The sequence below is a fragment of the Choloepus didactylus genome, chromosome 12 (genome assembly GCF_015220235.1).
Source record: "Choloepus didactylus isolate mChoDid1 chromosome 12, mChoDid1.pri, whole genome shotgun sequence".
In the NCBI taxonomy this organism is placed as follows: Eukaryota; Metazoa; Chordata; class Mammalia; order Pilosa; family Megalonychidae; genus Choloepus; species Choloepus didactylus.
Window position 1 is genome coordinate 96,093,056 of NC_051318.1, and position 15,321 is coordinate 96,108,376.

Consider the following 15,321-nt stretch of genomic DNA (forward strand, 5'->3'; position numbering starts at 1 on the left):
AAGCACCAATAACTGAAACACGAAAAAGCTACAAATGAACAGTTAAGGTGTTCTTATTTTCAGCAAAACAAAAATCATTTCAATGAATTAACAAAATCAGTATACAGAAGAGTATTCCAATGGAGAGTTAACACTTCAATTGAGAAAATGCCATATTCAAAACGAAAGTAAAAGCAGACAAAGCCTGGGCACATAACTGCTTATATTTCATTATTTAATGATAAGACAGGAAACCAACAATTTGAAAGGACATTACTAAGATGTTATATTTTTCTAAAATATCTTTAACAGAATTTTTTTCTCCAATGAGAAAACAAGCTTATTAACTACTCATTTTTTCACTATTGTTCATTCTAAGTTTCTATCACTCTTCAAAGAACTAAGCTTCTTCCAAAACCAAATGTGATATAAAGAAATTCAGTAATTTGACCTTAAAGCTTAAGCTTGCCAATTATAAGTAACACAAATTTTTGTGTGTCACTTGATTATAGATGAATTTCCTCACTCAAACAATAAAAACAGATTACAATTCAGGGGACATCTATCAACAAGTGACAAAAGTTGTTGAGCATGAGGGAGTAGTTCAAATTAAAAAGGCATAGAAACCAGTATGAAACATGTTGCTTAACATGCTCTGTTTAAAATAGCTAAGCAATTTATTAAGAAAAATAAATTACTCTTAAACTCCCAGAATTTCCTTAATTGATACCCAAAAAGTAGAGTTTCAGTCACCAATGAACCAAATTAAGAAATAACAGTAAAACACAACTGGATCTAGACTCTTCTGAAAAATGGTTTGAAATAAGAAAAACGTGTCTCAGAGGTTGTGATATCATCACTCCCTGAGAAAATAATATCTCCATTTAACTACCCTGTCCCACAAATACTTTCTTGTTCTGATTTCTTTGGGCATTAAAAAAAATGAGAATATTTTAAATAAAAATATATAGAAAAACCATTCGTAGGAACTTTTAAACGAAGACAAAAGCTGAACAAACATAGTCAAAGGCATATTAAGTGAGGGTGGAAGAAGGGTTGGAATCATGAACCTACATTTTAGCCAAGGAGAATTTTTAGTTCTCCAAAATTTATTTAAATCAATTAAGGGGGGAAAAGCCCATTTTGTTTAAAAAGATGCAATTTCATTTTATGCTTATATCTTTGGGTAAAGTAAGATTAATACCACAACAAACATGAATTCATTCTTTGGTGAAAAGGAGTAACTTAAAAATTGAAACAGCTCTAAAAGACTAACTCAATTCTGTAGGAATGAGGAAAGAAATTTAGCAAATTGTTTATCAAAATCAAAACCAAAGAGACCTAGAATTAGAGCTACTCACAATTGCCCCGATTCAATTAAATGAAATCTTGAGTAGCAACTAAGAAAAACAGTAGCTAACAGAGGCAGAACTAAAATTGGTCCCTCAGTGAAACCTTTTCTACACCAAAGGTTAAAATTTCTATCCCTCAGTCATTAAGCATTTTAAAATGCTGTATTACAATACCAGTGATGACAATTTCAATTTACAAATAAGTATCCATATATATTTTATTTATGTAAAAATGACGATTGTCACATCCCAAACACAAAAGTAAACGAATAAGAGGAAAAACAGGCTTAATACTGGTTTACTTGTTTTTTTTTGTTTGTTTTTGTTTCTGGTTTTTGCTCACAGTTACTAGGGGGAGAAAAAAAACCACTCCAAGAGAGGTTGCCAGCACCCCAGAAGGCATTTCTGCACATAAAGAGTTAATGGGCAGGCAGTTCAGCTAAACAGTCAGTGACCATTTGCAAGCCTCCTAGGTATATTCCCAGCAGACACATTATCAGATTAAAGGAACTGCAAACAAACTGGGTTGAAACCATTCTTTGTCCAAACCCAGCCTCTTCTTCCTGTGATGTCATATTACAAATCAAGCAAGCCTTTCTTTTTCACTTCAGAAAAAGCCCATCACACAATACAGCCTGCAACGGAGGAAAAGGCCTCAATTCAGCAAGAGCTAACATGCTTAGGAATTTATTTCGGAACCTTTAAAAGACACTTCTGCCTCCAGCATCTGGGATCCACTGCAGGAACACCAAAAAGGAAAACTTTGTTTAAAAGGAATAAGAAGTAAACGAAAACAAATTGGGAATGTTCAAGTCTCTGGAACTCTGCACTGAAAAGCAAAATAAGATTGATAACTTCAGCTTAAACATTCCGGAGCTTAAAGAAACTTTAATTTTGCAACATTCATCTTGACTACTGGAATACAAGTTTACAAGACAAGCAGTTTTACTGCCATCTTGAAAAGCAGTTTTTTCTTTAAATGTATAATCCTCTGAGTTGGCTATATTCGAATGCATTTTTAAAAGAAGTTTCTCATCAGTGAACCAACCCCTGGATTCACCGATTTTTCTGGAGTCCAGAAAATGAGAGTATTTTCCTGTTGAAGAAACAAGTGGAAACTCTACAGCAGCAAATTTCATGTTTCTTCTGGAGATTTCGGAGAAAAAGGAAATATTAATAAAACCACCCAAATATCCAAAGAATCTGAACATGTACCAGAGGTGATAAACTAGTTACAATCAAAATATCAAAGGAGACTGCAGCTGACAAAAGAACTTCCACACTTTCCCCATTGAAGAAGCAAGTGGAAACTTTACAGCAGCAAATTGCACATTTCTTTTGCAGATTTGGAGAAAAAGGAAATATTAATAAAACCACCCAAAGATAAAAAAGAATTTGCATATATATGGGAGGTTTTAAACTGGTTACAATCTGAATACCAAAGGAGATTGCAGCTGACAAAAGGACTTTAACACTGTAAACTGGAAGTGCCTTTACAATGGTAAGCATTAACAGCTCCAACTGTTCCTATGATGACTCTTTCAAGTATACTTTGTACGGGTGCATGTTTAGTATGGTGTTTGTGCTTGGGTTAATATCCAATTGTGTTGCCATATACATTTTCATCTGCACACTCAAAGTGCGAAATGAAACTACGACTTACATGATTAACTTGGCAATGTCAGACTTGATTTTTGTTTTTACTTTACCCTTCAGGATTTTTTACTTTGCAACACGGAATTGGCCATTTGGAGATTTACTTTGTAAGATTTCAGTGATGTTGTTCTATACCAACATGTATGGAAGCATTCTATTCTTAACCTGTATTAGTGTAGATCGATTTCTGGCAATCGTCTACCCATTTAAGTCAAAGACTCTAAGAACCAAGCGAAATGCAAAAACTGTGTGCATTGCTGTGTGGTTAACTGTGATGGGAGGCAGTGCACCAGCAGTTTTTTTTCAGTCTACCCACTCTCAAGATAATAATACCTCAAAAGCCTGCTTTGAAAATTTTCCAGAAGCCACGTGGAAAACCTATCTTTCAAGGATTGTAATTTTTATTGAAATAGTGGGGTTTTTTATTCCTCTAATTTTAAACGTAACCTGTTCTAGTATGGTGCTAAGAACTTTAAATAAACCTGTTACATTAAGTAGAAGCAAAATAAACAAAACTAAGGTTTTAAAAATGATTTTTGTACATTTGGTCATATTCTGTTCCTGTTTTGTGCCTTATAATATCAACCTTATTTTCTATTCTCTTATGAGAACACAAACATTTGTGAATTGCTCAGTAGTGACGGCAGTAAGGACAATGTACCCAATCACTCTCTGTATTGCTGTTTCAAACTGTTGTTTTGATCCTGTAATTTACTACTTTACATCGGACACAATTCAAAATTCAATAAAATTGAAAAACTGGTCTGTTAGGAGAAGTGATTTCAGATTCTCTGAAGTTCAAGGAACGGAGAACTTTATTCAACACAACATACAGACCTTAAAAAGTAAGATATTTGACAATGAATCTACAATATAAGCTGCCTGAAATAAAACTACTGGGACTTCACTGGAACAGAACCTACATAAGCTCCTTCAACTGTGAAAAGTGGTTTGGACAAACTTTCTCACCTTGGAAAGATAATAAACACATGGACATTTTAAAGGTTTTAGTATAAAGAAAAATTGAGTTCATTGTGTTAGGCATTAAAATATATTCCGTTCTTGTATACACTCCATTTTTTCTGAGCCATTTTGATTTGTACTTTCCTTGTCATTAAAAACATCCCTAAAAAGGTTGTTCCAAGTCCAAAGGTGACTGATTTCAATCGTGTGATCTTCTGTACTGCCTTTGAATTCTTTAGTAATTTTACACTAAATGATTTATGCTAACTAGAAGTTTCATTTAAGTATTATTTTTGACATATATCTAATTTGTTTCAATATGAATTAAAACTGCTAATCAATGTTTTTAAAACGAATAACATAAATAAGAAAGGTAAGTAATTTTAAGTAATCATTAGTGTTTCCCAAAAAATAGCTGAAAATGCAGTCTTCTGTAGAATGATGACTATACTAACACTTTAAGGCTGTCAGGCACTTATTACATGTAACAGAAGTTTTATCTTCAATTCACCAAAAGCAGCCTAACTATACAGCTTTTCAAAATGATATATGCCACAGAAAAAAGGAGAAGAAACATAGAATGCTATACTGCTAAGCAGATTTTTAAAAAGCAAAATATTACCAGAGGTATGTTTTAAAGGTACATTTATGTCACAATAAAGAACTTGAATTCCAAGTATTTTAAATCATAGGAACTACAGAAAACACCAGAGGTTGACTTTTTATGAGAAAGCGAAATACAGTATGTGGCACTTAGAAAAGTGATTGAATATATTGATTATATAGATTAATATAAATAATATATATATATTCCCTTCCTCTTCTAAACTTTCTAAGCCAAATATTGAATAGTTGAAGATATGTTATTTCACATAAGCGAACTGTTATTGTATATCAAAATAAATTATGAAGTAAGGACACAGTTCCTTACATAAAAAGTAGCAAAACTACATTTTCATCTCACTAAACATAAAAAAAGGTGTGGATTTAAGCTATAATTTAGATATGAAATTCCAACTAGACTAAAACTTTTAAAATCTTCCAACATTATCTTTTTTAAAAGTTAAAGTAGTTCTCCAAAAATCAACTTAAAAAGAATGCTTTCTATTTGAGAAAAAGGGCATGTAATTAAATGCTTCAGCACTTTGCCAGATTCAGCAGTTAACCTTACTTTCACTGTCTTAACTTTTTCAAGTCCTGAATACAACTTTGGGCAAATTTGATTTTTGCTGTTGTCTGGGTTTGGGCTACAATGATTTTAGACAAATCACAATAATTTGTTAGTTAAGTAAACCTGTTTTCAAAAAAGCACTAGTAAGGAGATTTTCTTTAGCGACCCCTATGTTGTCTTTTGATAAACCTAAAGCAAAATAATTGCTTTTAAAAACAAAAATCACTAGTGAAATAATTAAGCAAGGTCTCATGTCCTGACAGAAGTCTATATTCTGTAAATATGTTTTCTTCCGTTGATCCTGAAGTTCCTTTATTTGATACCACACCCAAGAGGACAAAAATACATTTAGCATTCTTAAATATATATTTTTGAGTTGAAAAACAACTAATAACTTGCTGGGAAAGGGATGGGGACTTTGTAAGCATTTTTCCTTTGAGATTTATTGGAACTCTCCTCTGCCTAAGATCTGTAAGTAAAATTTTAAAATACAAGCAAACAGTCATCAGTTCATACACAGCTGTGCTCACTTGGGAAATTTTTGTTGCCCATTGTGAACAGAAAGATACTTTACTCTTCATAAAGTAATACATAACAGATAACCAATATTAGTTTCCTCATCTAGAACTGGGTAAAATTAGTTTTCTCATCTAAATATTGGGTAAATCTTATCTACATGGACAGAAAGTATCAGAACAAAATTCAAGTTATTTTCCTTTGCTTGTTAATATGTATATTTTAAAGGTAAATTATATATTCCAGTGTTTTTTCTTGCCTCATTATTCAGAAAACCTTTATGTATATATTGTAACTCCAAGGATTTCATTTCTTATTATTTTAAAAATGACTATACCAAGCCTGTGACCCCCAACCCCCTGAAAAAAAAAAAAAAGAAAAGAAAAGAAAACAGAAAAACCCTGCCCACTGCTTCTGGATTTTTTTTTTTGTAGGTATATTTGAAAGGATTATTACAAGAGGGCCTGGAGAAGAGACTATTGTCATAGTGGGGGAGGGACTATTGCCACAGGGAGACAACTCGACCAAGAGGTCTGCAAGGATCTCCTGCCCACTGCCTCTCATATCTTTATACAAGAGAGGATGATTTAACTACCTTCTCTCCCACATTAACACCCTTCAAAGGGACAGAGTAAGAGAAGAAAAATTTTCAGGTGTGAAAAACAACTTTCCGGCATTCTAATGATTGATTCTGAACTTATAATTTATCTTTTCAAAGAAAATACCAACCAAGTAACTAGTTCACTCAAAAGATAAAAAAAAAGGTATGAAAATATATGTGTCATACATAATGTAGCCACAGGAAATTAAAGAAACTGAAGGCATTACTTCATCAAGCAATTTTGATAAATTCAAAATAATGAAAATAAATTTGAAATTCCGAATATAGATGTTCGTTTTTAAAGAAATTAGCCACTCAACTGAAGAAAGAAAATAGAAAATGCAACATCAGCAAACTGCATATCCCCAACAGAAACATTTGATTTATAAATGGCATGTGGATAACAACAGCCTGAAGCAATTGCTTTTTTGGTTCTGCAATTTGGATTCCTGATGAACCAGGCACCTTTGTCTTTTGTAAATATATTGTTCCAATACATTGTCTAGAAGAACCTTTACTACCTCCCAACAGGTAAACTATTTTCTAGTACCTGCCTGCCACTCCTCCCAGAGGTCATAAGTGAGAGAAGACACGAGCTGGTGCTCACAGTGGGTTTTGCATAAAAACAATTCTATAAACTGCATAGGTGTGGCCAAAATCTCAGTAAACTGTGCTTTTGAAAAGGTCTTTGGGGCTGGCCTGGAAACTGAATTACCAATTTATAACACAATTTCTGAGAAATAAATTACAAAATGAGGACACAGAACATACTTAAATTGACCAAAGTATTAACGACCAACAATACCTACTCAAATGGCAACATTTTCCAGAGATCAACATGTACATACTCCTAAAATCACGAATTCCCAAATTTGTTTTCTCACTTTCTTCATCTTTTTTACCTGATATCTGTGACACGCCAATCTCAATTATATAAAGCAACTGAGACCAGGATAACAAAAGAATAGAAAACTAGGCAAGCTTCTTTCTCTACCAAGTCCTTCCCTTCCCTCATCCCCTCAAAAATAATTTACTATAATAATCTCTTAAAAGGACAAAATTATCTTAAGCACTAGTAAAAGCAATATCCCAGAATTAGGGGTATTTCATCAATTTAATTATCAATTTTCAAACTCAATCAAAGCTTGCTTTACTCATACAGATTAAAACATTATATGATTTTGAAAATCATTAAAACTTAATGGTAAGGGTAAGAAAAATATTTGTTGCATACTTACAGCAGAGTGATAGTTAACAGCTGTTATGGGTTGAATAATGCCCCCCACAAAGACATGTTCAAGTCCTAACCCCAGTCCTGTGGATGTGAACCCATTCTGAAGATGTTATTAGTTAAGGTGAGGCCAAACTGGATGACACTGGGCCTTAATCCAATATACGGTGGCAGTCCTTAGAAGGAGAGGAAACTTGGACACAACAGTGGGTAACAGATGGAAAGAGAGATGGCCATATGACAGAAGCAACGATTGAGTTATGGACTGACAGAAGCCACCACCAGAATGCAACACAGTTCAGAAAAAAGCAGGGCTCTGTCAACACCCTGATTTTGGACTTTTAGCCTCCAAACCTGTGAGACAATAAATCGCTGTTGCAATTTAAGTCAGCTAGTCTAAGGTACTGTTTGACAGCAGCCCTGGCAAATAAAGCCAAGTGCCATTTAGTGAATGTGCTGAGTTCAGCTATCTTATCAAAATGGCTCTTGGTAAATTTACAACTTAGAACTGAAAGGGACTGGAGATCATCTGATACAATCACCTTAAGTTAGATTAAGTAAACTGAGGAGCTAAAAGGCTAAGTAACTTGCACAACGTTACACAGCAAGTAAGGTAAAGCCAGGATAAAAACTCAATTTTCGTGATTAGTCTGTTTTACTGGTGGCAAGGGCACATGCAAAGGCCCTAAGGAAGAGAACTTGGTATACTGAAAGGATTAAAACAAAACTAGGGTGATGAAAAAGTTTCCGTAATAGATGGTGGTGATGGTAGCACAACACTGTCAATGTAATTAATACTACTGAATTGTACACCTGAAAGTGGTTAAAGTGGGAGATTTTGAGTTTCATATGTTACCAAAATAAAAAGTTAAAAAATAAAACAAACAAAAACACCCAATGTGGCTGGAGATATATAAAGGGCTGAGATCTTAGATGTACTTAAAGCCATGTTAGAATCTGAGGAGATGTGGAAAGCCCTGAAGTATTTCAAGTAAGAGAGACATGATCAGATTTGCATTTCAAAAAGAACCTTCTGATTACAGAATAGAGAAGCATTTGTTCTCAGCAAAAAGAGGAAAATAAGCATGATAAGAGCTGTATTTATTCAACTTAATTGTAAAGGGTTGTCTTTGTCCTTTATTCTGATTATGTCTTTCCTACCTTATTAAAATGGCCTTCATTTTTTAAATGATGGTGTGGTAGCTGGGAGGCTGTATGTACCTCAGAAAAGGTCATGTTCCTTTAATCAGTTCCTGTGGTTGTAGACCTATTATGAGTAGGATCTTTTAATTAGGTTATTTCAATTTAGATGTGATCCACCTCATTCAAGGTGGGTCTTAATCCTTTTAGTGAAGTCCTTTATTAGAGGATAAAGGACACACAGAAAACAGAGATGAAATTAAGAGAAGCTCACAGAAAAAGCCCCAGAGAGGTTTAGAGAAAAGGCCACAGACGGAGAAAGCAGCAGAGGCAACAACGCCCGGGAGAGAAGGACCAGCAGATGTCACTGTGTACCTTGCTATCTGACAGAGAAGCCCAAGCTTGCTGGTTAACTGTTCTTCAGAGAAGGTAGTGTCCTGTTGATGCCTTACTTTGGACATTTTCATGGCCTCAGAATTGTAAACTTGTAGGTTAATAAATTCCCATTGTAAAAGCCAGTCCATTTCTGGTATATTGCATTTTGGCAGCTTTACCAAACCAAAACAGACGGTGAAGATAGATGGAAGGTATATTTTAATATAGCTACTTGGCAAAATTAAGTTTGCAGCCTTTGTGGAGAAACTGGTACCCTCTGTACTGGTTTGAATTTTATGTACCCCATAAAAGACTATGTTCTTTTAATCCAATCTTGTGGGGGCAGAACTACTGTGGGTGGGACCTTTTGATTAGATTATTTCCATGGTGATGTGACCCTGCCCACTCAAGGTGGGTCTTAATTAGTTCACTGGAGTCCTTAAAAGAGCTGACACAGAACCAGATGCTGAGACAGAAACGCCCTGGGAGAAACAAGCAGAAGGACCCAGAGAAACTAAGACAGAAGCCCAGAGACATTTTGGAGAGAGCCATTTTGAAACCAGAGCCCCAGCAGAGAAGGACCAGCAGACATCACCATGTGCCTTCCCATGTGACAGAGGAACCCTAAAGCCATTGGCCTTCCTTCAGTGAAGGTATCTTCTTGTTGATGCCTTAGTTTGGACACTTCTATGGCTTTGAAACTGTAAATCTGTAACTTAATAAGCCCCCTTTATAAAAACAAATCCATTTCTAGTATTTTGCATTCTGGCAGCTTTAGCAAATTGGAATACCCTCACACTGCTGGTGGGAATGCAAAATGGTACAATCCGTATAGATGAACATTTGATGATATCCAATACATACACACACACACACACACACACAAACACAAACACACTTATCTTTTCACCCAGCATTCCCATTTCCTAGGGATTTACCCTGGAGACACACTTTCAGTAATATAAGAATACTCATGTACAAGGCTTTTCACTTCAGTATTATTTGAAATTGCAAAATATTGGAAACTACCTAGATGTCCAAGCACAGGAGATTGACTGAATAAGCTGTAGCCCATATACACACTGTAGTACTATGCAACTATAACAAGGAGGTAATAAAGAGTGAGGAAGATTTTCATAAAATGACATGGAATGATTTCTTTCCAGGAGATATTAAATGAAAAAATCAGAAGCATAAAAGTATACATACACTAGGGACCTTTTGTGTAAGAAAAAGAAAATAACATACATATATCTGCTTATTTTTACAAAAAGAATCACAGGAAGGATAAACCATAAAATAAGTAAGAGGGGTAGGGAATGGGATAAGAGGGATACTGAAGGGTATGACACTTGCCTGAAAATACATTTTTGTATAATTTTGAGTTTTGGAAACATATTCTACATTAGAAATCAGCAAACATTTTCTTCAAGGGCCAGATGGTAAATATTTTAGGCCTGTGGGCCATTCAAACCTGTTGTAACCATCTGAGTTTGCATTTTAGCACAAAAGCTGCCATAGATAATACATAAACAAATGAGAATGGCTGTGTTTCAATAAAATGTCATTTACTAAAAACAGGTGGTTGGCAAGGATGTAAAGGACCTATATTCAGAAAACTACAAAACATTGCTAAAAGAAATCAAAGAAGACCTAAATAAACGGAAGGACATTCTGTGTTTATGGATCAGAAGGCCAAATGTCATTAAGATGTCAGTTCTACCCAAATTGATTTACAGATTCAATGCAATCCCAATCATTTCACACCTACTAGAATGGCTACCATTAAACAGGAAACTACAAGTGTTGGAGAGGATGTGGAGAAACAGGAACACTTATTCACTGCTGGTGGGAATGTAGAATGGTACAGCCACTGTGGAAGACAATCTAGCGGTTCCTCAGCTATGTATAAAATTGCCATATGATTTGACTATCTCGCTACTAGGTATACACCCCAAAGAACAGAAAGCAGGGGTGCAAACAGACATTTGCACACTAATGTTCATAGTGGCATTATTCACAACTGCCAAAAGTTGGAAGCAACCCAAATGTCCATGAACTGATGAATGGATAAACAAAATGTGGTATATACATCTAACGGAATTCTATTCAGCAATAAGAAGGAATGAAGTCTTGATGCATGCAACAACACAGATGAACTTTGAGGACATTATGTTGAAGGAAATAAGCCAGACACAAAAGGACAAATATGGTATAATCTCATTAATACGAACTAAATATAATAAGCAAACTCATGGAGTTAATATCTAGAATATGTTACCAGAAGATAGAATGAAGATAGAGAATGGGGAACTGAAGCTTAATTTAAGCAGAATTTTTAAATAAGGTTGATTGTAAACATTTGGAAACAGAGGTGATGGTAACACATTATCATGTATGTAAACAACAGCACTCAACAGGGAGTGTGACTGTGGTTGAAAGGAGAGGTTTAAGGTCATGTATATCATTAGAACTAAAGCTAGAGGATAAAACAAGGGACTATAACATCTACCCTATTGTGGATGAAGGTGGTTAATAGTACAAATACAAGATTGCTCTTCTATGAAGAACAAGGTTTTAATAGGGTGGTATATGGGATTGTGACAAAGGTATCACACCAAAGCTAAGTGTCAATAATTGGGGTTGGGGGTAGTAAATTGGGCATGGGGTTTTTCTTTTTGGAGCTATGAGAATGTTCTAAAATTGACTGTGGCAATGAAAGTGCAGCTTTTGATTATACTAAGAGTCACTGACTGTACACTTTGGATGGATTGTATTGTGTATGAATAAAACTTTTAAAACAAAACAAAACAAAAACAGGTGGCTGGCCTGTAAGTGACTATGTGCCAGCCCCTTTTCTATAGAGACCAAAACAAAAAAACAAAAAACAAAAAACCCCCACAAAGAACAACAGCAATAACAAGTCAACAAAGATGAGAAAGGGAGAAAGAAAAACTACAACTGCATTTATATTAATATCTTATTTTAATGCCTAATTCTAGTCAGGGTTTTGCTGCAAACTAGTGTTAACTCAGTTAAATTTTTTTAACCTCTCTATGTTGACCTCTTTCTTCACCCTCAAGGATTTTGGTCTAGATGTTATGCAAGGTCCATTCCATGCCTGATAGCCTATGCCTCTCATTCCAGTCAGTTATGACTTACATCTACTCCTTCCTTTTAATAATCACTGTCATGATCATTGCGAACCAGTCACACTGGGACCACAGCAATTTCTCCCTCACTCAACTTGCTTCCTCCTCTCTTCAATCTATCCAGAACAGATTCACCTATTAAATCACCACTTTGCCCCTGTCAGTTAATATGGAGTTTTAAAACCTATCAGATTCTCTACTGTCTGAAGGGAGAAGATCAGTTTCAAAGTTCAAAGTTTCCACAATATGGCCCTCAGCTACTTAGTATTCTGCCTTCTTCTCTGTTTCTTAAACAAGACTCCTGTTCCCCAGGTTGGTCTACAACTTGACCTGTGTCTAGACTCTAGACATTTAGACATAGCACACCTTACCCCCAGTCTGTAAAGCTCACTCTGTCCCTCTTCTCTATGACAATCCTTTTCTTCCTTCAAGGCCCTGTTCAATCCTAGTCTAAAACAAAATCTTATATAATGCTTATTGTCTGTATCACTTATTTGGTATTTACTTACTGCCTTTGTTAGTTACTTTTTTACTTGGTTTATGTCTTATCTTCCTGACTAGATACATCACACTCCTTGAGGAAAGGAATTACGCTTTATACTTTTTGTATTCTCTACAGGGCCTAACATAGGATTGAAATAGAGGGAGTAGAGACTGGAAGGAAGAGACCTAGAGTCAAATGCAAATTAGGTATTTGCCTACCACAGTGAAAGTTAATTTTTAGTAGCTATTAACTGTTTACTTATACAGCACCTACTCCAAGTATTTTTCAATGTAGTTCTAATAAATATCCTATAACTACACGTAAAAATGTAAAGAAAATATAGATTGCCTTTTGTTTCACCAAACCTATAGTTCATATAATTCTTCAAAAGCCCAAGGGAAAAAGGCAAAATTTCCTTTGTCTGTACTATCCCAAAACAAGAATTCAACTTAAACTTTGTGAAAAATGAAGTCTTTAGTAAAGAAACCCCTCCCTCCAGATGTTTCCAGATAAAGAGAGAGGGGCATTGTATGTTGGGAAGAAAGTCTGATTATGTTCTAAAAATATATTTATGGAAATTATACACATTTTCTGCATATTTAGGCTATTTAAAATATTTTTAAGTATAAATATGTATATTTAATCAATGTAAAAAAATTTACTAAATGTTTCTATAAAAGTTTCCTCTGAAGTTGACAAAATTATAAAAATAAAGCCTACATATATAATGCCTCACATTTAGAAACAAACACAATCCAAAATGAATGTGAAAGTATAAAGCACAGTTGTATGTTTTCTTTTGGATTAGAAAGTTGTTAATGTGCATGGTTAATAAAAATAAAATCACCGAATACAACTGAGTGTATTTGTTGTATATCTGTATTCCAGGTCCCACCCAATCCTACTCCTTAAACAACTTCTTTTAATTATTTGTTGGCTACTTTTGCTTTCGGTGGGGAGATTCTTCTTTTTCTTGCAGTTATCACCATAACCTTCCATTCCCACAGGATATAAATACAGAAGGATTTTCCTAGCTATTCTTGTTTGTACTTGAATAATGAACTAAGACTGCCCCTGGGGTCATTACTGACAATGATTCATCACTAAAGCAATATAACAAATTACAAATGTAGTGTAACTGCAATGCTGGAGTTCACTGAGGCCTTTGTTTCCCTGAACTTTTTCCCATTTTGAGAAGAGGAGGGGAGGGAAGATGTGGGGTGCCAAGGGAGAAGAGAAAAGTTCCACATACTTACAGTAATCCAGAATAAATAGGACCAATACTGTTTTAACTGTGCTCTCAGTTTTCTGTTCTTAAGAAATCACTGTATAGTGCAAAAAGAGGATGAAGTTAAGGGGACTAACAATTAATTGTGACATTCCTAAAGTACAACATTCCCATCAATGTCCATTTATTGCTCATAATAACTCTGAAGGTATTATTATTCCCATTTTACAGATAAGGAAAACTGAGTTCTAAATACATAAAGGAAAACTGAAATCTAAATCTAAATCTATATCTATATCTATCTATATCTGTATCTTGCTCTGGATCACACAAAAGCAAGTTACATGACATCTCTGAACCTCAGGATTCCTTATCTGTAAAACAGGGATAGCAATGTTTACCTTTTAGGGTTTCTGTGAAGATTAAAGGAGTTCTGGTGGCTCCAAAGCCCTGGCTTCTTCTGCTACAGCATAATAAGACTCACAAAGAAAAAAAGCTAAAATAACAGATAAAACACAAGAGAGTAATCGTGATAATGCGTATGTTGTGTAAGAAACGAATACACTGAGAGGCAGGCGACGTACAGACTGACAGCACAGTCTCTGGAGCCAGACAGAAGGAGTTAAAATTCTCGCTCTGCTAACTAGGTTTGTGGCCAACGGAAACTTTCTCAATTTCTCCATGCCTCCCTTTCTTCCTTTGTAAAATGGTAAAAATGACAGTGTCTATTCCATAGAGTTGTGAGAATTAAATGAGTTAATACTTTTAACAGTGTGTGGAACAGCACATGAGAAAAAACATTATTACTCATTATTATTTCTATACCAAAATGTCATATACATAAGAGAGACTCATTTTGATGCCAGTCTAGTGTGATGATCCATAAAGATTTAAAGAAGTAAACCAGGGATGAGCTTTTTAAAAGACTGTTTCCTAAACCAGGTTTCTACGAACACCCTAAAGGATATTCCTGGGTTTTTGTTTCTGCCGTCCCTGAATTTCTTTAGTCACTTATGTCAATTCATGAATGTGCCGGATTGAATGTATTATGTCCCCCGGAAGAAGCCATATTCTTTGACGCAATCTTGTGGGGCAGACAGAATAGTGGGGATTAAGTTGGAACGGTTGAATTAGGTTGTTTGCATGGAGATGCGCCCCACCCAACTGTAGATGATAACTGATGGGATATTTCCATGGAGGCATGGCCCCACCCATTCAGGGTGAGCCTTGATCAGTGGAGCCATATAAACGTGCTGACTCAAAGAGATGGAACGGAGTGCAGCTGCGAGTGACGTTTTGAAGAGGAGCAAGCTTGCTAGAGAGGAATGTCCTGGGAGAAAGCCATTTTGAAACCAGAACTTTGGAGCAGACACCAGCCACGTGCCTTCCCAGCTAACAGAGGTTTTCCAGATGCCATCAGCCATCCTCCAGTGAAGGTACCCGATTACTGATGTGTTACCTTGGACACTTTAC

General features: G+C 35.3%; 2 protein-coding genes across 2 annotated transcripts in view; one reads left to right on the plus strand and one right to left on the minus strand.

Annotated features, from left to right (window-relative positions):
* Window positions 1-15,321, minus strand: part of RB1 (RB transcriptional corepressor 1) — a 248,164-nt gene that overhangs the window by 64,503 nt on the left and 168,340 nt on the right.
* Window positions 1,925-4,061, plus strand: LPAR6 (lysophosphatidic acid receptor 6). Its single transcript, XM_037799642.1, has one exon. The coding sequence runs from the start codon at window positions 2,830-2,832 to the stop codon at window positions 3,862-3,864; it is 1,035 nt and encodes a 344-aa protein (XP_037655570.1). The 5' UTR covers window positions 1,925-2,829; the 3' UTR covers window positions 3,865-4,061.